This window comes from Phascolarctos cinereus, unplaced genomic scaffold (genome assembly GCF_003287225.1).
Source record: "Phascolarctos cinereus isolate Bilbo 61053 unplaced genomic scaffold, phaCin_HiC Scaffold_5;HRSCAF=322, whole genome shotgun sequence".
NCBI classification, from domain to species: domain Eukaryota; kingdom Metazoa; phylum Chordata; class Mammalia; order Diprotodontia; family Phascolarctidae; genus Phascolarctos; species Phascolarctos cinereus.
The window spans coordinates 477196710-477222177 of NW_027555958.1; the positions used below are offsets into that span (position 1 = coordinate 477196710).

General features: G+C 40.1%; 1 protein-coding gene across 1 annotated transcript in view; it reads right to left on the bottom strand.

Annotated features, from left to right (window-relative positions):
* Positions 1-25468, bottom strand: part of SLC44A5 (solute carrier family 44 member 5) — a 111972-nt gene that overhangs the window by 32260 nt on the left and 54244 nt on the right. Inside the window, exons 10-14 of the mRNA XM_078155806.1 lie at positions 24579-24678; positions 10286-10378; positions 8737-8824; positions 7507-7769; positions 5763-5857 (exon numbers count right to left, since the gene is read on the bottom strand). Coding sequence (XP_078011932.1) covers positions 5763-5857; positions 7507-7769; positions 8737-8824; positions 10286-10378; positions 24579-24678 — 639 coding nt within the window. The remainder of the gene's footprint in view (positions 1-5762; positions 5858-7506; positions 7770-8736; positions 8825-10285; positions 10379-24578; positions 24679-25468) is intronic.

A 25468-nucleotide genomic window follows, 5' to 3' on the forward strand; every position in this document is an offset into this window, starting at 1 on the left:
ATCAGACAAATATATATGTCAAATGTAAACTATTCTAATGGTATATGTAAAAAATCTAAATTCTCTGAAGTGTCAAGTGAACTAGGAGTTCCTAGTTTAATGTTCCCCTTGTAGCTTTATTGTTAATAGGATCAGAACCACATGAACTTGCTATTTTAGAAGTAAACCTTGAGAGGCTGTACTACAATCTGTTTTGTAAAAGATGTTATCAGGAACGTCAAAGGATCTCTGCAGGTAACTTGGAACCAGAGAATCAAATCTACTAAAGAGGAGACTACTTTAGAATTATCCCAAAATGTCTAAGAGAAGATGTTTCCAGAGATGAGTCAACTACATGGGACATCTGTGATTCAGGATGAAATTTGTTGATTAAACATACGTTGGAAGTGGGTTACTAAAATGCAAGGAGACTTGATGTTAGGTAATATTGATGGTCATACTTTGGTCTTCTTGCTTCACAATATCTGTATGCTAATTTCCCTCAATTGTCTTGGTGTCATGTGAATGTCCCCTCTAAATTAGTCTGTAGCTTTAGATATTCTTCTTATGGCTTGTACTATGATTAATCATTTTTGTTGTTCTTATATCAACTTGTCAGGAAAAAAAAACAGGTTTCCCATTGACAAAAAGGAGGAAATTGAGAGAACAAAATGATTCTGATTCCATTTTGTAACTTATTTTATTCTGTATAACTTCCAATGTATTGTAAAATTGCTCAAGCCATGTTTCTTTGTCTCTGAACTTAGTTTAGAAATTCAGCTAGCTTATAATAAATTAAGTTTAGTTCTCCCACTAATTGCCAAATGCCATTGATTCTCACTTCACCTTCCTAGGGGTGGGATGGAAGAAAAGTGTAACAACTGTGCTAATTCCTTATTAGATATGTTGGTTCCCTACTTGTGCCTGTATTGCTGTTGTGAATAGTGTCTCCAATGTAACTTATTGTTGAGCACCTCTGTTCCCTCCATGATAGAAAAAATGACTCATGTGCCACTCAGGAAATCTTGTGCAAGATCCTATCAAGAAAAAAATGTATGAGCTGGTCATGATGGGTGGAGTGTACAAGGGAACCAGAACCTGGGAATGTGACCTCGAGTCTCACAGTTAATGTAATTTATCTTGAATGAATATAAATAGCAAAAGAAGCTCTAACTGCCATGGGAAAATCTACACATGACCTTGGTCTATCCTTAGCACTATGCCTTTACTGTTCTATTTCTAAATAATACCTGGCCTGGCCTGAGGATGGATATAGAGATGCACCATGTTGTCCTGCTGCCACCCAGGGCAACTAGCCTCTTGTGGGTAAGCTCCGCTGTTAACCTTAACAAAACCTATTAATAACCAAGCTGGCATGGGCCTCTCTTACTTTCATATCTCAGTATTTTCTCAGAGGGTCTGCTACCCTAAAAGTGGCATAATCAGGCCAGAACAGATCTTATCCCCTTACCAGTGGCATAGCCAGCAGAACAGTCTGCCCCCCTACAAATCTTGTGTTCTTATGTTCTTATACATGCTAAACAAATGCTAGTCGTTGTTATCATCATCATCATATCATCATCATCATCATCATCATCATCATCATCATTTATTACTCAATAAACTCCAGTGGCACCATTTTGTCTGTAGGATCAAATATAAACTCCCCTATTTGACTTTTAAAGCCTTTCACAACTTGACCCCAATCTACCTTTATAGCCTAATTGGAAATTACTTTCTTTTCCACACTCTATGATACAGCTAAATTAGTCTTTTTTCCCCTTCAAGGCACTCTGCCTCCATGTCTGTCCACTGGCCATCCCTGATGCTTTGGATGCACTGCCTCCTGACTTCTACCTCACTGAATTCTTAATTTTCTGTTAAGATTCAACTGAAGCAGGGTAGAGTCAAAATGGCGGAGTGAAAGGTAACATTTTTTTCTTGTCTTAGCACCTCCACAATAACAGAGAAAGTGCACCAGACTGAAGTCAACAACAACTCATAGTGAGTCATTTTCCAATCCAGGGCAGCTTAGGAACATTGAAAGATTGGTCTATGAACAGTGGGGTTGGGACTGGTCAGGAGTACAGGAAAGTGTGCTATCTGGCATCTCTGTTGTCCATTACTCAGTCCTGGGTTATAATTCCACAGTGGAAAGGAGTGGTCAAAAGCATGGGCCCTACCTGTTTAAAGAGCAAGGAACATGTTTTGATTAACAGGGAAACTACATCTTGCTAAAAGATACCATAAATAACGACTTAATATTAATACAGAACATATATGTACTAAATGGCATGGGATACAAATTCTTGAAGGAAAAGTTAAGTGATTTACAAGAGGAAGTAGTAAGATTGTAATAGTGGGGAGAGTGCTTAATTTACCCCTCTCAATTCTAGATAAATCTAACCATAAAATAAACAAGAAGTTAAGAAGACAAATAGAATTTTAGAAAAGTTAGATATGGTAGATATATGGAGAATAGTGAATGGAACAGAAAGTAATATGCCTACTTCTCAGATATGCATGGCACCTTCACAAAAATTGACCATGTAACAGGGCATAAAAAACTCACAAACAAATGATGAAATGCAGAAATATTTAATTCATCTTTTTATGACAATAACATAATAAAGTTGCTTTCAAAAAAGAGCTTTTAAAGCATAGATTAAACTTAATTGGAAACTAAATTAATTCTTAAGAAATCTAAAGATCAGTAATTTCATGAAAGACAATGACAACAATGAGATGTACCAAAATTTGTGGAATGTAGCTAAAGGAGTACTGAGGGGGAAATTTATCTCTCTAAATATTTACAACAACAAAAGAGGAAAACAATAGATTAATTAATTTGGCATGCACGTAAAAAATCCTTGAAAAACAAAACATTGAAAGCCCCAATTAAACACCAAAATAGAAATCTTGAATATCAAAGGAGATATTAATTAAAAAAAATCAAAAGTAAAAAATAAACTAATAAAATTAGGAACCTAAAAAATAATATATGCCATTGGTTAATTTTATTTATTAAAAAAAGAAAACCAAATAACCAGTTTTAAAAATTAAGTGTGAATTCACAAATATGACATAAAAGCAAGTGTTAGGAAACAATATGCCAATAAAACAGACACTCTAAATGAAATTAATATTACATAAATATAAATTGCCCAATAACAGAACAGAAAAGAGAATACTTATATGAACCTACCTAAAGAAGAGAAAATGAACAGGCCATAAATGAACTCCCAGCTTCTACAAAGTTGCAGGCTACAAATAAAATCCCAAAAAGCAACAAGATTTCTATATAATGATAACAAAAACAAGAAGCCATGATGATGAGGGAAACCTTCCTCTAAATAACTACAACACATGTAAAATAACTACAACATACAACATGGGAACCAAACTCCCAAAGCACACATTCATTCACAAGGATTCAATTATAGAGTGCTCCTTAAATAAATGAAGAACAGCTTAAATAGTTGGAGCAATTTTCAATGTTCATGGCTCAGCCATACCAATATGATAAAAATGATACCACTACCCAAATTAATTTATACTTCTAATGCTATACCGATCAAATCACCAAGGGGATGCTTTACAAAACTTGATTAAATGATTATAAACTTCATTTGGTAAAATAAATGAGCTAGAATATGAAATGAATGAATAGAAATGATGAAAAGAGGTGGGGCTGAAGGGTGGCTAGCACTTCCAGACCTCAAACTCTATTATAAAACAGTAATCATCAAAACCATTGGGAAGGTTAAAGAATAACGAGGTATATCAATGAAACAGACTAGTCAAGGGAGAATCAGAAGGACAGCACTAAATAACCCAATGCTTGATAAAAACAGAAAACATAAGTTACTTGAGGAAAACTGCGTATTTTATAGAAACTGCTAGGAAAACTGGAAAGCAGTCTGGAAGAAATTAGGCTTAGACCAACATATTACACCACATCCACAATACATTTTAAATGCCTATGTGACCTTAATATTAAAAATCATACTATAAAAATACTATAAATACTATAACATAGTATAAATTTAGTATAGTATATAGTATAAAATCATGCTATAAAAATACTATAAAAATTTGAAAAAAGAAACAGATAATATTCCTCTCACAGGTATGGGTAGGAAATATATTCTTAACCAAATAAGAAAAAGAGGCAATTACAAAAGATAATATAGATAACGTTGAGTACTTGAAACTGAAAAGTATCTGAATGGACATTAGGAACACATTTAGGATAAAAAGGGAGAGGGAAGTGGCAAATGGGTGAAATTTTATCAAATTATATCAAATTCCTCTGATAAGGGGTTGATATCCAAGATATATAAACAATTAAGAATACAAAGTTAACAGCCATTCTCTAATAGATAAATGGCCAAAGGTTATGAGCAAATGGTTCTCAAGTGAATAACTGAAAAGCACTCACAATCACATGAAAAATGTTCCAAATCATTAATAATGCAAAAAGAAATGCAAATCAAACTAATCCTGAGGTATCACCATCAGGTTGCAAATTGGCAAAAGTGACCAAAAAAAATGGCAACAGTCAATGTTGGAGGGCTTATGGGAAGATAGGCACAGCTATATGTTTCTGGTGAAGCTGTGAAATGGTACAACCACTTTGGAAAGGAATTTTGAATTATGCAAATTAAGTACCTAAAATGTCCATACTCTTTGAATCAGATACTCCATTACTGGGCTTATACCTCCAAGGAAACCATTGATAAGAAAAGTTTATACCCCAAAATATTTATAGTAGTATTTTTTGTATTAGCTACAAATTGGAAACAAAGTAGATGCCCATCAATTAGACAATGGGCAAAAAAATTGGGTAATGATCTATTACTGTGCTATAAGGAATGATGTGGGTGATGAATATAGAAAAGCATGGAAAGGTCTCTATGAACTAATGCAGTGTGAAGTCAGCAGATCCAAGAAAACAATACACACAATAGCAACAACAATGGAAATGGAAAGAACATGACAAAAAAATCAAAAGTGAATGTAACAAAATGATAAAGATCAAGCAGGACTCGAATGAAGCCAGATGAGAGGAGAGCTCACCTCAGCCCCTCACAGAGGTGGGACATTAATAGGGGTTACACAGTGCACATGTTTGGGGACTTTTTCAATGGATCAATCAGCTACACTGACCTTTTTCTCTCTAAAAATACTACTGTACATATGGACTGGTTCTTGGAAAGGAAGAGGGAGAGAGATCCATGACATCCACTGGTGATGTAACAAATAGAAAATATCAATACAAATTTTAAGAAAAGAAACAGCTCACCCAATCCCTTACATATGAAATCTTTCCAAATCCCCACCTTCCAAATGCTCATGCCCGCCCTTATTGAATAACTTTCTATTTATTCACTTTGTATCAATTCGGCATCTATGTATATAAGTATTTGTCTTCCCAATCGGAATATAAGCTCCTTCAGAGTAGGGATTGCTTTTTCTGACTCGTTTGCCTCCATCTAGTAAGCAATTAATACATGCTTAGTTGATTGATTAATCCACGTTGGTTCTCCTTTAATAGAATGTAAACTGTTTGAGGACAGGACTTTTTCTTTGTTTTGGACTGTTGTCATACTCTATACTTAATATTTTAAAATTAAAATTGAGCAACAATAACAGTAATGATGATAAGAATGAGATAACAATGATGATGAAGATGATAATGATGGTGGTGATGATGATGATGAAAATGATGATAATCACCAGTGAAGGGTAGCATTGTTCAGTAACGACTTCTGGAATCTTACCTTTAAGTTTGTGTTTCAAGTATTCCAGCAGAACTCTAAGAATCTGGACAATTGTAAGGATTAAAGATCCAAATGCTAGGGAACCTGTGTGATATCTAGTCAAAGAGAAAAGCAAATAAGCAAGTGAGACATTTTCACTAGTAGGACAAGGAAGGATTTGGAAGACATTTTTCCTACTCTTATGACAAACCATCTAATTCAACTCTTTTTGCATCACAGTTTATAGAAAAGGGCTTCTTGAACAATTTTACTCAGGTCAGTCTATCAATAGAGGCAGCTTGGCATAGTGCACAGAAAGCTGAGCTTGAAGTCTGAAAGAGTGAAGTTCAAATCCTGCCTTTGATACTTACTAGTTGGGGACCTTGGTTATGGCACGAATTTAAAAATGTTTATATTTCAACATTTGTGTGTTTTGGGCCACTCCTTAGACTTACCTAACAAATCCGAGGTGGGCTGCAATCTGCCTCAACAGAGGCAGCTCCCATATCTGGAGTTTCATACACGGATTAACTTATAGATGCATAGTGTGTTTGTGTGTTGTCTTTATTCAGTCATTTTGTTATGTCTGACTCTTCATGAGCCCGCGGACCTCACGCTCCATGAAGTTTTCTTGGCAAAGATCCTGAAGTAGTTCGCCACTTCCTCCTCAAGTAGACTAAAGCAACTAGAGATTAAGTAACTTTCCCAGGGTGACATACAGACTCTTTGTGCCCAATCCATGGTGGAGCTTCCTGAAATCATGTTGTTTTGCTCAACCACATCTGGACACACTGCACTGTGACCTAGTGATGTCATTTTGGGCTTCTTCAAGCATAAAGGACAACAACCAAGGCAACAGATGAAGTGACTTGCCCAGAGTCACACAGCTAGTAAGGCTGGATTTGAGCTTAGGTCTTCATGACTCCAGGTCTGGTGCTCTGGCCACTGAGCCACCTAGCTGCCTCCCATGTAGAGGAGGACTCCATACTTTTTGCATAGTAGGCAAAGCATGTAGACACACAGTCATTCAGCAAACACTAAAAGAGTTCCCTCATCTATATATATACTTGAGGTAAGTATACACACATATACCAGGGGGAAGTGTATGGGAAGGCATCATACAGTGCAAGTACAGTGCAAAGGGAACCTGTTTGAGGAGTTCAAGGACCAATGTTTCACACCCTGTATCTGATGTCTACTCTATGTGTAATCTGGGGCAAATCACTTTGTATCCCTCATCCTCAGTTTCCTCTCCTGTAAAATGAAGGAAGTGGACTGAATGGCCCCTAGAGCCCCTTCCAGCTCGAAATCGACAATCTTCTGATATATTACTTCATGAATGAAGATGGTGGGAATCTGCCTCAAGCAAGACAGGAAGTTGGAGCTATTCTGATGGCAACCACTATCCTGAGCAATCTTGCTCTCTGCCTTGGCCCTGCCCTTACAGCTGATGATGTTTAGAAGGGTGAGTGCCAGGCCTAGGGACACCAGCTACAGCCAAAGCAAAGCTGATGTATCATCAGGGCACATCAAATCCATGTCATTGGCAAGGGGCACCATGGTATAGTGACTTGGGTTTGCATCCCTCCTCAGACACTTAACCTGCCGTGGGGCTCTGGGTAAGTGACTCTGCAGTAAAATGACAGGGTTAGACGCAAAATGGCCTCTCATTTTTCTTTCAAGCTCTACATCTAATGACCCTCTGAGCTAATGTTCTCAGCTGCGCATTCAGCGCTGGCCAACCAAGCTCGCCCAGGAGTCTTACCGGAGAGCACATCCAAATGAAGCACAGAGTGGATATGAGCGAATGTCCTTAGGCTTGTGGAAGGTCCAATAATATGAGGCGAAGGCACCCGCAAGGGTGCACTGACCCAGGGCAATGGAGAAATTCACCAGCCAGAGGAAGACGAATGCGTTGAAGATTTGGAAAATTAAGATATGCTCGTAAAAGATAGATTTTCCACCATAGAAAGCAAAATAGCAGTCAGCACCCGGACATTCCTTTCTTATGTTGGTAGAATAGAAAGTCTGCACATATATAAAGAGAGTAACAAGGTTAGCTACCATTCAGTCCATGCAGGAGGTTTTCACAACCCTGGCCTCCTCTCCCATCCCCATCCCCTCTACTGTTCTTCCTTCCAGGTCTGTTCTCGGTCACCTGTCACTTGTATCTGTTTTTAGTAAGCTCCAAAATATTTTGCTTTGTGCGGGGGCATATTATCTGTTGTTCAATTCAATCATTTACCAAGGGATGTTCTCAGCCTTTGTCCCTCCTTCCCCTATCACTCATCTACATTGATTGATTTTGCATATGTAAGTTTTGCCATATACACAGGTCCCTGGGAACTATTGGCATGATATGCGAATAGAAATAGAATAAGGCATTTTTCATCTGGGTCAAGTACCACTAACCATGTCCAGGGCACGCAGCATAGCATATGCCCTCTGTTTGGTGGTGGAGTGGTAGTGGTAGATTGGATTGTGAGGATGGGCAGAAAGAGACACTGGGACATTGGACATTGGGGTGAGGCCTCTTCTGGGAGACCAGCACATGTTAGGGCTGGGCGGGAAGGAGCTCCCTCTAGCCTACTATCTGGTAGTTTCCTATTTTAACTAATTATCATTGTTAACTATGTGTTAAACTTAATTGTTTTTTTTGCCATTAAAACATAAATACTATCAACACTCTTTCAAGTGAGACCCTGAGAAAAGTCCCAGATGCCTCACCTTAGTTCTGTCTTTGCTCTCAATTAATACACCATCCCTGGCCACTTTCATCTCTACCTTCCTCCCTTTAATAGCTTGCTGCCTAGTGGCTGGACTTCCTGGAGGACTATGTAGACATGGGAGAGCTGTAGAACTTTGTCAGTAGAATTTCATGGGAAGATAGGAAAATGAGACATATTCCATGAGTCATCTGGCTTCTCTACCATGTGGGCAGGGCCTGGTGCTGTATAAGCCCTTAATATGTGTTGGTGATTGATTGATTGATTACCTGAGGGTCACAGGTTTCATTTGCATATTTGCAGTTAGTCCCAACATTCAGGACTTTATATACAGCTTTCCCTGATGTAGCCAAGAAACTGAGAGGAAGCTATTAAGGAGAACAGGTAACAATTTTAATTTAAAACAAACAACACACCCCTACACACACACACCCTCCCCCAACCCTTCCCCCACACACAAACCACCAAAGGAGAACTCTGGAAGGTCCTAATGTCTAATTGACTAAAGGAGCTGGGGGAAAGAGAAGAAAAGGACTCTTAGATAGCACAAATGAGCACATTCAACCACAAAGTTAAAATGATCTCAACTAGTTATTCCTGTGCTTAGCATAAAGTCCCATAAATTAACCTTCACATTAAGCTTTAAAAACAAATTCAGTTGAGGGAATAAAATGAGACAGGGGGAGGGAGGGAGGGAGAGAGAAAGGAGAGAGAGAGAGAGAGGAGAGAGAGAGAGAGAGAGAGAGAGAGAGAGAGAGGAGAGAGAGAGGACAGAGACAGAGAGACAGAGAGAGAGAGAGAGAGATCAGATGACAAAGGCACATGGCTTCATTGGGGGAGGTACCCCATAACATCATCCCATGGAGGAAGACATGGGCTAAGCTGCTATGCTTCATTCTTTCTACCTACTGAAAGAGTAGATGGAGTAGCGGATAAAGTTCTGAATTTGGAGTCAAGAAGATCTGAATTTGAATCCCACCTGAGATGCTTATTTGTTGTGTGATCCTGGACAAGTCACATTATGGACTGCAAAAAAATAAATAAACAAAAATGCTACATTCCCTGACTTTGAGGAATTTAATTCTACTTAAATAGGGAGGAGGACAGCATTATAGAAACAACTACATCACAAGGTAAAAAGCCAGAGTTCAAAAAAGAAGGAGAAAGTCTGTGGAGAGAAGGTTTTGAGGTATACTGAGTAGCTCTCATCAAAAAGAGTACAGCAAAGCCGGCTTTTTCCAGGCTAACAACAACACATCTTATAAACTTGTCAGAGACTCTTTATAAGGGCAATCTAGTAAAGAAGAGATATTTATTCTTAGAGCTTTGCAACAAGTTGCCAGTGTTTGGGGGCTCCCTGTGTTCATTTCAGACTTAGGTTCTATGATTTTCCTACAGTCATTGTAACAAATCTGTTATTAATTGATGTGATATTTATTTTTTAAAATTTGTTTTTGGATCAGAGTTGCGATTGCAGTAGTGTAGGAAGCTCCCTCCACAAGTGAAGACTAGCTCTCCTGCAACCTCCAGGCTTAGGGAGCTGCCCAGGGTACTGAGAGGCGAGATCATTTGTTCAGAATCACACAAGCATTGGGTGTCAGAGGCAGGTTTTGAACCCACACCTTCCTAACTCTGAGGTCAGCATTAAGTCCTCTCTCCACTACTCTCCACAGCTTCTTGCGAACATTTATGCAAAACAAAATGTGTTCATTGTCTGGAGACTTTCCTAGGCTACTCTAGCATGGTAGACACTGGATACATGGCCATGGGCACTGGCTCTGAAGGTTAGGTTCAGAGATGTCATTGATGGAAGGATACATAGCAATCACGATCCAGTAAGAAATGCAGATTGAAATAAGAAAGAACGTGACTAGGGGGTACAATAAGGAGCATGGGATGTATCCAATGGTCCTGAAATAAAACAAAGAAAGGTCAGCAATTCTAAAGGTTTCAGAGTCACAGGTTTCCAAATGCCACTGTTAGAACTCATGGCAAACCTTGAGCTGAATGTCTCTATCTGACCAGTTCCAAAAGCAGGCATCATACTCCTTAGCTCTTTTGCTGACTGTTTCTTAAATACTCTTGCTTTTTCCACTTAACCTAACCATGGACAACTGGGCCAGAAACTCCCTGCATTCTTCTCCATCCCTAATGCCTACCAAGAGTCTATATCTACCATCTTCTTTGGCTGCTTCTTTTGTCATCACTCATGAAGAGTCAATATCTTCTAGTTGCAGGATTTTCCCTTCATCTCTGGAAGCTGGAAGAGACCACTTAAGGTAAGCTACTCCAATTGTATACCCCCACAACTTATACAACAGCCCCAGTGGTGGTGGTGGGGGGCATTCAACTCAATTTCTTACTGAATGTTTCTAGTGCCAGCAGCCAAAGAAAGGCTGCTCGTTCCACAACTCAATAGCTCCAAGTATTAGAGAATCCAACCTTCTATAGAGATCCCTAGCTCTCTGGAAGTTTCAGTCATTGAGTCTGGTTATGCTCCTAATAAATGACAAGTCAAGTCCCCTCTTCCACATGCAGGTCCTTCCAGCATTTGAAAGGAGCTCTCTTGTCTCCTCACATCTTTTCCCTCCCCCTGGGTTAACACTGAATATAACCAAGTCCTTGAGAATTCATTGATGACATGATATCCAGACATCAGGTCAGAGAGCCAGAGCTGCAAAGGACCCTTGAGATCACTTAGTCCAACCTCTTAATTTTATAGAATAGGCAACTGAAGTCAAGAAGGGTGAAGTTACTCACCCCACATCACATAGGTAGGAAGCAGAGTCAGAATTTTAACCCAGGACATCTGACTCCAAACCCACTGTTCTTTATGCTGTATGGCAATTCAACATTCTGGTCACCCTCTTCTGTGTATGGTCTAGCTCTCCCTAGGCCCAGAGAACTAGAGAAGCAAAAGTCCTTCATTTTATAGATAAGGAAACTGAAGTCTGAGGTTGTGACTTGGTCAAAGTCACACAAGTATTAAGAATAAGAGATAGGATTTGATCCCAAGTTCCATGCCTCCAGAAAAGTGCCCTTTTCAATCCAATGTGTTTAGTGTCGAGAGTGGCCCTTATTCCTACAAGGCTGCATAATTAGCAAAGGGTAAGAAGGTTCTTTTCCATTCAAACATCTGGGTACGATGCTTTAGCAATGTAGTCTAGCATTCCAGCCTGTTACCTCTTAAACTTCCTCTTTTCAATCAGTCCATCAACAAACTTTTATTAAGCATTTACTCTATGCAAGTCACTTTGCTAAATGGCGTACTGGTTCTTAGTTCCCAAAGCTTTTCATCTTGTTCACTTTCTATTTTCTCCACACGTGCATCACCTCATGTTGCCATTAAGGGACCGCTCTGGCCCTTCCAAACCCTTCTATTACCACACCACCCCTTACTGGCTGGTTTCTCTCAACAAGCCTTCCTCAGGGTTTGGCCACCAGGGTTGGGCATGCTTCTGAGGACTGTTTCCAGAAAAGAAATGAGAAACAAATTAATTCAGAAGAGACTGAAATCCTCCTCTCCCAACAAAAGACTAATGAAGAATTTAAGATTTAACGGAAAATAAGGCTAAGTAATATGGAAAGGCTAAAGGCTAAAGGCCTTTCAGTCACTGCCCCACTGTGCCCTTTCTTACCAAATAAACCCACTGCAATCAGTCACTAGCGTTGATTGCTTAATATGGAAATGAGAGACAGAGCCATCTCACAAACTATTAACCATTTTAAAAACTGACTTTAAAGAGCATGATTATTGACCGCTTAAAGTGTGCTTGAAAATTCATTCCTAGATATTAATGACTTTGTTTCCATCCATTCATTTCTATCCATACAGAGCATGGTCATTTGGGTTTATAGTAATTACCACCCATGTTTCTCCTTATGCATTATGTAGAAGTTTAAAGTATGGCATTTGGGAGTAGTTTGGAAGTTGCAGGTGTTATTAACTCTCAGCATGAATCTTATGAGAAACCGAAAGTGTTTATTGGTAGCATTTTAAAAATATAAATATCTGCATAAAAATATTTGTGAATTATGAGCCATAGACAAAAATGTATGTGTGGGTGCCTCCAGAATCCCTTGCAGCTCCCTCTATCAATCAGTGCTTTCGGCTGCAAAGAAATGACAACGAAACAGAGAGGATTAAAGAACAACAGAGGGTCTTTAAATTCCACGAAACAATATCTGTCTAATAACGTAGGAGATGAACTAGGAACGGGCAAATTAGAAGAGGGAGAGTGATTACATGTTGCCATATAGGTGTGGATGTTGATTTTTTTCATTAAATTAATTGTTTAGTTGATTGTTGTGGTTGATTGTTTGGGGACCAGGTAGCTTTATTTATCATTAAAGATCAAATAGTGAATTCAGTAGTAATATCTGGAGAGGGAGGGAGGGAGGGAGGGAGAAAAGGCCAGAACCAGCCAGCCAGCCAGAGTCAGCTATCACTAGCCCAGAGACAGCTGCTCATGAGGTGGGTGGTATTCTGGGAGCCTGCAGGGCTTCAGCAAATCCATGAAGCACAACTCACTTTTGGGGATTTCTATGGTGACAAATGATACTGCCAGGAAAACTCTGGAACAGATTTACAAAGATTAAGAAATCCTAGAAAGGAAACAGAAAGGTAACAAACATAGTTCTTCTGACAGAAAGTTCAAAATTTAAAACAAAAAGAAAATTATGGGATACAGATGGTGGCAGTGAACAGAACATGGCTTTGGGGGCAAGGGTTTAAGATGGCTTCTTGCTAGCTTTTGGTGCTGATCTGAAGGAACTTTACAATGAAAATAGTGGGGAAGGGAAAAGTTCCTAGAGAAAACTGTAAATGGCCATATTATGGAGAGCGATAGGAAGAAGAATAATGCTGAAGGTGAGATTAAATCAGAGAAGGAAGCAACTCTGGACATGAACAATACATCTGTCATCTGAGGGAATTGAGAGGATTAGGACAGCAAATGGCTAATTGTGGGAATTGAGTGAACCACACTGACACCATCTTGTGACTCAGCTCCCTTTCTATTCAATTATGGCTCTAGTCCATAACTGTCCATTTCTAGTCCATTTCTGTCCTATGAGAAAACTTTGTTCAGTTGTGGGAATTGGGAGGAAACCTTATTGTTGTATTGTTCAAACTTCACTCTGATTTGGTTGGGACACTGGGCAACCTCCACTTGCTGCTTAGAGACCCTTAACCGAAAACCTCGGTTAAACTGACCAGGAACTCAGTCAAACCCAAAGACTGGTACAAGGAGTTTTCTCACAGGTTTACATTTCAAAGTAACCCATATGTGTCATCTGAAAACTAGCCTGGATGGATGGATCGCTTATTGTTTCCATGTTCCTTTGATTGTTCACAAATATTTGGGGGGGGATGCCTCTTTTTCTGATGTCAGGAGATTGTACCTGTTCACTCTGCCCCTCCCAAATTGCAAAGTCCCTAATATTTCCTCCAATTAGAAATCAGTTTACCTAATATTGTGTTGTTTCCTTTTAACTAACTGGTCTTATATCATCAATTGTTTTTAATGTATAACAAGTCTGTCTCCCCCCATCTTCTGGGTCCAGGCCTAAGCAGATCAGGTCTGGTCGTGGTTTGTTGAGCAGTTGGCAGACATGGCTTAATAAATCGATATGCTCCAAAGATCAAATCTATGTTTTCCTCAGTCATTTGATTTTTTACCTGCCACACATCTTAGATGATGCTTCAATTCAATAAACATTCATTGATCTGAGCAGAGTACTCTACCAGTGCTAAAGGAATTTAGAAAAGACATTGTCTCTGCCCCCATGATGATTCTACTCTAGGAGTGATGGAAACTGGTCATCTGTAAGCAATTATAAGAAAAGATAATATGTGACAAGAATACTTGTGGAATTGAATTGATAAGTATATAAAGGGACAGGGACTAGGCCTGTGTATAAAGAACTCCCAGGTAATGAAACTCCCTCCACCAATGTCTATCTCCTTCCTTCTCTGACACTCATAGTCTTGAAGAATTGCTGGGGGCACTAAGAAATACTGTGACTTGCCCAGGATCACATGGCCAGCATGTGTCAGAGGCAGGACTGAAATCCAGGCTTCGAGGCCAGAACCCTATCCCTATGACATACATAGGAAAGGTGCTAGGAGGTGAGATGGGAAGGACAATAATCATGAGATTAGGGGAGGGCTTCCTGGAGAAGGTGATGTTTGAGCAGGGCTTTCCATGACAATCTGAGCTGAAGGGTATACAGGTATAAACAAGCATGTGAACAAAAGCATAATGATAAGGAAATATAGGGAATTATGAGATGGCAATTCATTGGTTGGAGTGTAGAGCACACAAAGGGAATAAGTATTAATTGATACTGGAAAGGTGGAGATGTCCCAGATTGTGGAAAGCCTTGAGTGCCAGGCTAAGGAATTTAAACTTTATCCAATAACACAGATATATCTGTGCCTAAGGAATCTTATTAACTTGACAATAATGTAGGGTTGACTTGGGAAAAGGGTGAAAGTGGAGGTGAGAAGACATAGGAGCAGACCTTCGACTTCATCTAGTCTAACTGTCACCCCATCCATTTTACAGATGAGAATCCGAGACCCAGACAGGTTAAGTGATATACCCAAAGGCATATACAAGTGCCAAAAGATAGATTGGGAACCCAAGGCTCCTAAGTGTGGATCCCACATTCTTCTCACTGCACCATGGGATCTCCATGGGAGGCTACATGATAATTCCTGTAGGTAGAAAATGAGTGCCTGAGCCATGGAACATACATGTTCTCATGTATGGAGTATTCTCCTGGTAATATCAGATAGACCACAGAGATCTTCAAAACACCAAAACTGTGGTGGACCCAAAGAGCAATCAATGAGATATGGATGATGAACTCCATTGGAGATGCCAACATGTAACCAAGAAGGGTCAGCACACAATAAACAATGTAATAAATCTCATCTAGGAAATCTATAATCTGAAAGGAAGGTATAGTGACCATATGGTGAGTGTGAGGAATAATGGATGGTCAGATCAAGTGCTGTGCTGGTCTTCCCAAGATATTAAAAGAAAGAGAAAATAATAAATATTGGGGAGATCAACCCCACTGAAGGATTTCAGGGAGGACATGACAAGAACCACACAGCATGATGATGATAAAATATTAATAACTAATATATGTGCATATATAGACATATAACTTTAAGGTTTACCAAATTTCATATGCATTACCCTGCTTGATGTTCACGATTGAATTTGGTGTTTTATCAGCCCCATTTTATAGAGGCTACAGAAGTTAAGAGACATGCCCAGGGTGAGGATGTTATGTGATCTGTATCATTGAAGGCAATGACATGATGATAACATAGAGTGCTATTTAAGCATGGAAGGATAATGCATAGAGCATCGGCAATAAAGCTAATAGGTTCATAGATCTAGAACTGGAAGAGGACTCAGAAGCCACCTAATATACCTCCCTCATTTTACAGAGCAGGAAACTTCAGCTCTGAAAAATGAAGTGACATGTTAAACTTGCATGTGTTAGAAATGCCACAGGTGGCTTTGAACCTAATCTGGTTGACTCCAAAGCCAGTGTTCACCATACCAAGTTACCTCCAATAAACAAAGTCAACTTGAGGCTTTCAAAACAGTAAGACAATATGACATGATAGGAATTATTCACTTATTATAATTCATGACTGAAATACAGCAATGGAAGAACTTATCGTATTCAAAAGAAAAACAGTATCTGAGAGAAGGAGAGAGAGTATGTCAAGAATACATATACCTATGTAGAAATCTACAAACCTGAGAATGAAGGTGGGAAAAAAGGAGGTAGGGAAAAAGTTAGAGAGGGAGAGAGGGAGAGGGAGAAAGGCAGGGAGAAGGAGAGGGAGAAAGGCAGGCAGAAGGAGAGGGAGGGGAGCAGAAAAGAGAAGAGAGATAAAAAGAGAGGGGGGAGGGAGGAAGAGAGGGAGGGAGGGGCAGAGGGAGAGGGACAGGGAGAGGGAGAGAGATAGAGGGGGGGAGAAAGGAGGAGAGGGACAAAGAAAGAGGGGGGAGGGAGGAAGAGAGGGAGGGAGAGAGGGAAGAAGGGAAGGAGAATGAGAACTGGGATCTTATTGAGGTTACATTACTAACAAAGCCAGATAGAGGAGATTGATGATAAATTCTGAAAGCCATTGCAAAATTGGCATGGAAGCAAGGTATAATGAAGATAAACTTCAGTTTGTCTGGTAATGGGCTCATTCTATTCAATGTTGGAGGTCTGACAGATTCTTAACTTGTGCTGCTGACATTTTATTTCTTAAAAGACAAAGGAGGTGGGGAGATCACATGGAACATTGGAAAGAACGCTGACACTGAAGCAAGGGAGCCTCCTCTTTCAGCTCTCACTCTATGATCTAGTGCTCCACCAAGGTAAGTCCTTAGCCTAGATTAAAATCTGATTAAGGACCCAGGGGAGAAAGTACTCAGGTTCGAATTGGCATTCTGACAGCCAAGGAGGACACAAAGATTGGGAGCTCCTTGGCTCCAAGAGTTTTAGGCTTTGTCTCCCCAGCACCTAGCACTGTAGCACATGCAGTCTTGCTAGATAAATGGAATGGTCAAGCAGGGACCCAACCTTGTAAGAAAGCATGTTTCAACTGAGAAACGACAAAAACCAATCATTAGTCTCTTGCCAAAGAAAGACACATGGCTTAAGAAGGCTGGGAGGGTCTCAAGAATGGGACAATCAAGGTTGTTCAGGAATGGTCCCAATAAACAAAGAAAGGCATGTCAACAGGCAGTTGTGATTGTACAGGGCTCTCAGTGATTTGGAATCAAGTAGGGAATGCATGAAAGGTAGAAATAGGGGCAAGTACCTGAGGAAGGGTACCAATGAAATGGATGGCAGTGTAATGTTAAGCAGATGACAATAAGAAAGCAGGATAATTAAACTTCCATTTTGTCTCCATCATCTTGGTCAAGGAGGAGAATTATGTGCCTGGAAAGACTAGAACAAACATGATTGGGAGGGAAAAGAGACAATGGAATAATAGGGACATGGCAAGAAAGCAGCTAGTGGAATCACATGAGTCCAATTATCTTGGCTCAACTGACTTATACTCTAGCATGTGGAATAAATTTGCAAATAAAGTTCCCAGACCCCTGTGTTTCATCAAGCTTGTGGAAAATGGTGCCAGTGTTGGAAGACTGGAAACAGGCCAAAGACGACAGAATCTCTATAAGGGGTGGGAGAAAGTAGTAGAGTCTACAAGTGTCACCAATGACCTTAATTGATTGATCACCAAGCATTTATGAAGGACCTACTATGTATCAAGCCATATGCTAGGTGTGGGGACAAAAAGAGAAAAGAAAGAAACTGTCTTCTGCCCTTGAGGAACTTATAGTTTAGCAAAATGTGTGCACATGGGAGTGTGTTTGTGTACACAAGCCAGCAGGGGGCATTCTAAAAGGCAGATTTGAAAGGCAGATGTAAGGGATGGCATTCCAGGTGTGTGAAGCAGCCAGCCCAAAAGTGCAATGATGGTAGAGTGAGAAACACTCAATAAAATCAGTTTGGGAAGCCAGCTTGGGGCCTCATTGGGAAGAGCTTTCTTCTCCAGAGGAATTTCTATTGGATCCAAGAGACAATAGGAAGGTGCTGAAATATATTAAGTAGGGGAGTGACTTGGTCAGATTGTGAGATGTGACAATGTCCCTGATGATACATAGCATATGATTGGATCTGTGGTTGAAATGAGAGCAAGGGGTTGAGAACAGTAACAGCAATAATAATAGCTAGAATTTAAATAGTCCTTGCTATGTGCTAGGCACTGTCCTTAGTACTTTACAAACATTATTTCATGCGATCCTCCCAACAACTCTGGGAGTTAGGTCCTACTATTATCACCATTTTACAATTGAAGAAGCCTTGGTTGGTACAAGAATCTTGGTATCCTTGACAGACATAACAAAAAGTTTGAAAGATGTCAAAAATAAAGTTCTATTTTTGACGTGTTGAATTTGAGATGCTTATAAGACATCCAGCTAAAAATGTCCAACAGGCCGTTCATGACATGGGAATGGAGCTCAGAAGAGGGACTAGGGCTGGATGTGTGGGTCTGAGAATCATCACCATAGAAAAGACAAATAAACCCCCATGAACCTGCTGTCTACTGGCAAATTTTTAGAAAGGCCTTTGGGGAGCTAGTGGACGACAGAAGGGCCTAGAGTGCTATGGTCCATGGGGTCACAAAGAGTCAGACATGACTGAATGAGCGAACAGCCAATAGAATGACTTGGGTTCACTTAGAAAAAATTTAATTGGAATAAAGTTACTAAAAATAAATCTTGTCAAGCCAGCCCAATTTACTATTGTTATTATTTGTTTGCTTTAAATTCAGTTATTAGAATAGGAAAGGAAGGGCAAACTATAAATAATAAGTAAACACGAAGATGGTCATACACTTGGATCTTTCTATTACCTACAAATGGAACATTTCCATATTGCATAATTTCCAAATCCACTCATGTGACCATAAGCTCTTGGCTTGTCACCGCTCTCTCTGCTTTCCCTTATAAAACCCAACTCCGTGTCCACATTGTGACCTCCAACACTTCAATTCCTCAATTTGCTCCCAGGCCAACTACCCTAGCTACTCTCTTCTCTTTTCTCCATCTTGACACTTCGGTGAACCAATTCAACTCTTCCTTGTCCCCCTCTCTTGAATCTATACCTTGCCTTGTCATTTTGCCCCACGTACCCTACCAAGTCTCAGTCAGTCACTGCTTTCAGTCTAACACAGATTGGATCCACTACAGATTTATGTTACACAACCTCAACTGGGCCCTCATTGCTGCTAAGCAATCCTGCTATATCTCCCTTATCCCATCTCACTTTCCACAGAAACTCTTCCAAAACTTCTTACCCCTCCTCAAAACTCCCATGGCTCCCCTCTCCCTACTCTCTCAACTAAGAACTTTGCCTCATATTTTATGAAAGAAAGTTGAGGACATTCACCATTAGCTCCCTCTTCCTCCTTCTTTCTCATCTCATGTCACTCCTACCTTCTACCCCTCCCTCTTCTTTCAGCACTGTCTCATGTGATAAGATGGCCTTACTCCTTGCCAAGGCTAACTGATGGCTTGAGTAATCTCATCTCATCCCATCTCCTCCAATAGATTGCCCTCTCTGGCATCCTCATTCTCTCACTTGTTTTCAATCTCTCCCTCTCTACTGGCTCATTTTCTTTTGCGTACAAACATGCCCATGTCGCCCTTATTCTAAAAAAAAACCCTCACTTGAGCCTCCCATCCCTGATAAAAAATCATCCTATATGCCTTCCATTCTTTGTAGCTCAAAAAGGCCATCTATAATAGATGCTTCCACTCTCTCTCCTCTCATTCCCTTCTTAACTCTTACAATCCAGCTTCTGACCTTCCACTGAAAGTGTTCTCTCCAAAGTTATCAGTGATGAATTACTTGCCAAATCCAAGGGCCTCTTCTCAATCCTAGTCCTCCTAGACCTCTGCAGCCTTTGACCCTGGTGATTATCTTCTCCTTGAAACTTTCTTCTCTCTAGTTTGAAGGATGCTACACTCTTCTTGGTGTCCTATCTATCTGACTACTCCTCAGTCTCCTTTGCTAGATTCCCCTTAAACTTTTGCCTATCCTACCTTCCCTGTTATTATAGAGGGCAACAGCAGCCTTCCAATCCCTCGGGCTCACAACCTAAGAGTCATCCTGGATTCATCACTAGCTCTCTCACACACCCCCATATCCATATGTCACCAAGACCTGTCAATTTTAGCTCTGTAACATCTCTCAAATATGCCCCCTTCTCTTCTCTGACACTGCTACCACCCTGGTGTAGGCCTTCATCACCTCATACCTGTTATACTATAACACTCTGCTCATGGGTCTGCCTGTCTCAAGTCTCTCCCCACTCCATTCCATCCTCTGTTCAGATCCCAAACTGATTTTCCTAAAGCTCAGTTCCAATCATGTGACCACCACCCCTATGCAATAACCTTCAATGATGCCTTATTACCTCCAATGATCAAATACAAAATACTCTATTTGGCATTCAAAGGCCATCATAACTTAGCCACCCCCTACATTTCCAATCTTCTTTTACCTTTCTGCCTACCACAATTTGATTGAGTGACACTGGCCTCCTGGATGTTTCACAAAAAAAAGACCCTCCACCTCTCAGCTCTGGGCATTCTCTGGCCATCCCCCATGTCTATAATGCTCTGACTACTGACCTCTCTGGCTTCTTTAAGCCCCAACTAAAATCCCACATTCCATAGGAAGCCTTCCCTAACCTCTCTTAATTTCAGTGTTTCCCCCTGGTTAATTATCTTTTATTTATCCTGTATATAGCTTGTTTCTATATATTTGTTTGCTTGTTGACTCCTGTATTAGATTGGGAGCTCCTTGAGAGCAGGAAATGTCTTTTGCCTTTTTGTAGCTCTAATGCTTAGCAAAGTGCCTAGCACAGAGTAGACATTTAATAAATATTCACTGACTGACTGAGATAAAGGTAGGGCTTCAGAATGTTGTATGTCATGCAGGAGTCACAGACTTGACTAGATTGCTTGCCGACTTTCATCCCAGAGTATCAAGCTACAAATGGTTCAACTTATCTTGGACTTAGCTCCAATTTCTTTCAGAGCTCAAAACCAGGGCAGACCTAGAGCATCATATACAAAAGCCTCTGTTTGGCATTTCAATCTCCTTCTAAGCTAGACCCTCTTGTCTTTCCAGTCTTCATACCTAACTCCCTTCCACACACCCTGGAATCTGGTTGTTCTTCACACATGACTCTGTCTCCAACACTGAGCTCTTTTCCTGGCTGTCCCCCACTCCTGGAATACCCTCCCTTATCTCTTCTGGTGGTTTCCCTTGATTCCTGCAAATCTCATTAAAAAAATCCCACCTTCTGCAAGAAACCTTTCTTAGTCTCCTTCAATTCTAGAATCTTCCATCTATACACAGTTGTGTGCACATTGTTTCCTCTGTTGCATTAGATTGTGAGGGCAGGGACTATTTTTGCCTTTCTTTCTATCTAAAGCACTTAGCATTATGTTTGGTACATAGTAAGCTCTTAATAAATGCTTGTTGTTTAACTGGCTGCTTCACAAAGAACACAGTAAAACAGATTTGAGAGTAAAAGTCAGCATGTAACTAGGAATTGCCAAATGGGCAACATTCAACAAGACATGAGGATGTATTCCATTATGAATTCTGTCTGTGCCAGACTGGTCTTGCGGACATAGGCCTGACCACATCACTTTCCATGCCCCTGTTTCTGCCCTTTGCATCACAGCTCATAGTTGAGTTGGGATTTCCTTTTGGAACGTTGTTGACAATTCAATTTTTGCTGGCTTCTAATTGCTGCGGCAATCCTCAACAGACTAATAAAGCTGGCAAATGGCTAGAAGCCCTGCCAGCAGTCTCTGTCCTGGAGTGAAGAGTAGACCATGGCATCAACCCCTTGAACTCATCGCTGCTGCCAACAAGGAAATCCTTTAAAACTTTACATTTGGGAGACTAGACCGGAAGTAAAGACATTCATGTAAACGAAGGTAAAAAACAATGCCCAGCGCAGATTCCTAATGACTGGAGATGGACACCAAGAAGCCAAGAAGTGGATGTATAGTCATGCTTCAGGCAGAGAACAGACACAGGGCCAGCGTGGCTGGAGTTGAGTGATCATCAGTGGCTCTAAGTGAAAGCAGTTAGTCAAAAGCTATTTCTCCCAGTCCATTGATTCTGGCCTCTCTGACTGCTTCACTGTCAGAATATATGACACCATACCTGTTGTCATAACCAGTAAGGAATAGCAGCAGCACATGCCTCTTATTTCAGTCCACCATGTACAACTCAGCCCCAACCTTTCTTTCGAATTATCCTAGTAATGATGACAGTTTTAAGAATACTGATAATATTTCACATATAAGAAATAAACAGTTTTACCTTAATGAGTATCTTATAATTAGTCTCTGATGTTTTCCTTATATGTCTTCTGGATCTTTTAGTGAATATTCTATAGCAAATTTTCTATATGGAATTTTCCATTGAGTTCTGGTCTTTTTGTAACAAATATCTGAAAGTCTTTCAGTTTGTCCAATTTTTTTGTTTGTCCATTTTTGTTTTCTCAGTTTGTCCATTTTTTTTTCATTCAGGATTATATTCAGCTTTGCTGAGAAAGTTATTCTTGGTTGCTCTTCAAAATACAATGTCCCAAGACCTAAGTCTTTTAATGTAGAACCTACTAGTAAGGGTAAGGCTAGCAGATCTCTTGAGTTCAGGAGCTCTGAGCTATAGTGGGCTATGCTGCCTAGGTGTCATTGCTCCCTTTGGCATTACTATGATGAGCCCTGAGTGGTTAAGGCAAAGAGACACCAGGTTGTCTAAGGAGGAGTGAACTGGCCCAGGTCTATAACAGAGCACATCAAAGCTCCTGTGTTTATCATAGCGGGATCAGGCCTACGAAAGGACCTTGAATGTCTCAAAAAGAAAAGAAACAAAAAAATAAATAAAACTTGTCCATGATCAAGTGTTCCTCCAAAATAACAGCTGCCCCAATGGCTAATTTGTTTCCTGAAGATTCTAGGTGCCCCAACACCTGAGAACCGTGCTCTATCAGCACCACGGCCAGTGACCTGCTTTGCCCTTTGGCTGCTGACACTGGTGCTACTCTTGTGAACATTTTTTTTAATCAATTGATTCGGATATATACATTCATAGACTTCTTATTAAATATGTGCATGATATGAATCTGAGAGGGATAACTGCTACACTGGATGAAGTTGGAATACAAAAAAAATTCCAGCAGGTTAAATTGAAATTGATAAGATAAAATCTAATTGTTATGTAGAAGTACATTCATATGCACTATGTTAATTTGTATTATTCTATATATACTATAAATAATGTATATAGATATATGTCTGTATAATACCCACATATAGCATTAACTTACTGCCTTTAATTGGAAAATAAAGAATAAAGAAGTTATACCTAGAGAGCAGTTAATGGATTATAAATGCACTATGAGTCAATAGTGTGATATCATATTCAAAAAGGTTAGTGTGGTAATGGTATTGGACTATATTAATCAATGTATAATTCCAGGAAAAGGTAGGACATTGTCCCATTATATTTGACTGTTCAGACGATGTCCAGAGCATTATGTTTTTTTAAAAGAACATTGACAAGCTAGAGTCTTTCCAGAAAAGTTAAATTAGGACAGTGAAGGAACTCATGTTATGTTGGTGAGGAATGTTTGGGGGATGGTTAGCCTGGAGAAGCAATTAGTGGGGGGCTGATTGCTAACTATAAGTATTTAATAGGCTGTCATGTGGAAGAAGAATAGATATTATTCTCTTTGGTCCCTAAGGGAGGTACCGGGGTAGGGGAGGCATGGTAGTGGTGGGGGCTCATAATGGGAATTTAATGACAGAGCTATCTGAAAATGGAATTGTGATAAAGGGATTTCCTCATTATAAGAGCCATTTAAGAAAAGACTCGTTAGGCTTCTCATAGGTTTTGCAGATTTATCTTCAAAGTAGTTCAAAAGATTTATAAGTTGGAGGGGATCTTAAAAATTCTCTTATCTAACTTTTCTACAAATGAGGAAACTGAGGCCCAGATGGAGTGACTTGACTAGTGTGACACAAGTAATAAGTATATTCTGAATTGGAGTTAGACTAGACAACTTCTGTGGTCCCTTCTCTTGCAGCTTAGCTTGGCCCCATTTATTTTTTCTGAAGAATATCTGTGATTTCATGATATCCTGGTCATTCCAGTTAACAGTGGAGAAAGGCACTTGTATGCTACTCAGAGTCTCCTGAGACAGCAAGAGATTAGATGACTTGCCCAGGGTCACCCAGCCCATACATTTGTAATGCAGGACTTGGATTCAAGTCTTTCTAACTGAAGCTTACTCTATCTACAACCACATACGGCTGGTTATCACATTATTCTATCAGCCTCTGACCAGGTATGTTCCTATAAATTCTCAACCAAGCCCTGTCACCCAAAGGGTCTCCTTGGACTCTGGCTGATCATCCAACCAAATCATGGTCTGTCCTAAGGACAATAACTCTCATTTGGTATCCTATGACCAACTGCTTACCTGCTTCCTTCCTTCAGCAGCATAACAGCAATTTGGATTCTCTTTCTCAGGAACAAGATGGCAAGGAGAATGCACACTTCCAGGATGCAAAGTATGATCACTAGAAAAGACCACACATTTGAGGTTGTGACCCCCAAACAGCAGGACTTGTGCTGATCCCCTAGAGGGTCAGCTTCAGACTCCTACTTGCCATGGAGCCTCAGTTCAAGCAAATGCTTCACTTCTCTGAAAAAAACAAACCACAGCTCAAGAGGGTATTTTCAAAGATGCCAAGAAATTCTAGCCAGTAGCCAGCCAGCTAGTTGGCTGTGCAGAGATCTGGAGGACCATTCTTCACTTCAGACATAGGCAAATAATCACATTATTTGGAGGAACATTTCTGAGGGGTCCAAGCCTGTGATGTCTTTAATATGGAAACTCCCCTCATCAATGCACATCAACAAATCATCTGAAACTTACAGTCTACAAAAGTTGCTTGGGACTCAGAAAAGTTAGGTGAGTTGCCCAGGGTCACATAGCCATTGTGGCAGAGGCAAGCTTGCCTCTGGTTCTTTCCAAGGCTAAAGCAAGCTTCTAATTCACTATGCCATTCCATGTGCCATAGGGACTTCATGTATATGCCAACATGTCCATATTGTTGCCCCTCCCTGCTGAATATAAGCTCTTTGAGGGCAAGGACTTTTGAGTTGTAGCTTCATATTCCTGGCATTTAGTAGAGTTCCTGGCCTAGAACACACATAATAATAGCAGCTAACATTTATGTAGCTCTTTTAATGTTTACAAAATATGTTATATACCTCACTTGGTCCTTACAATAACTCTATTACCACTTCCATTTTACAGATGAGGAAGCTGAGGCTGAGAGAACTTATATGCCTTATCCAGGATGA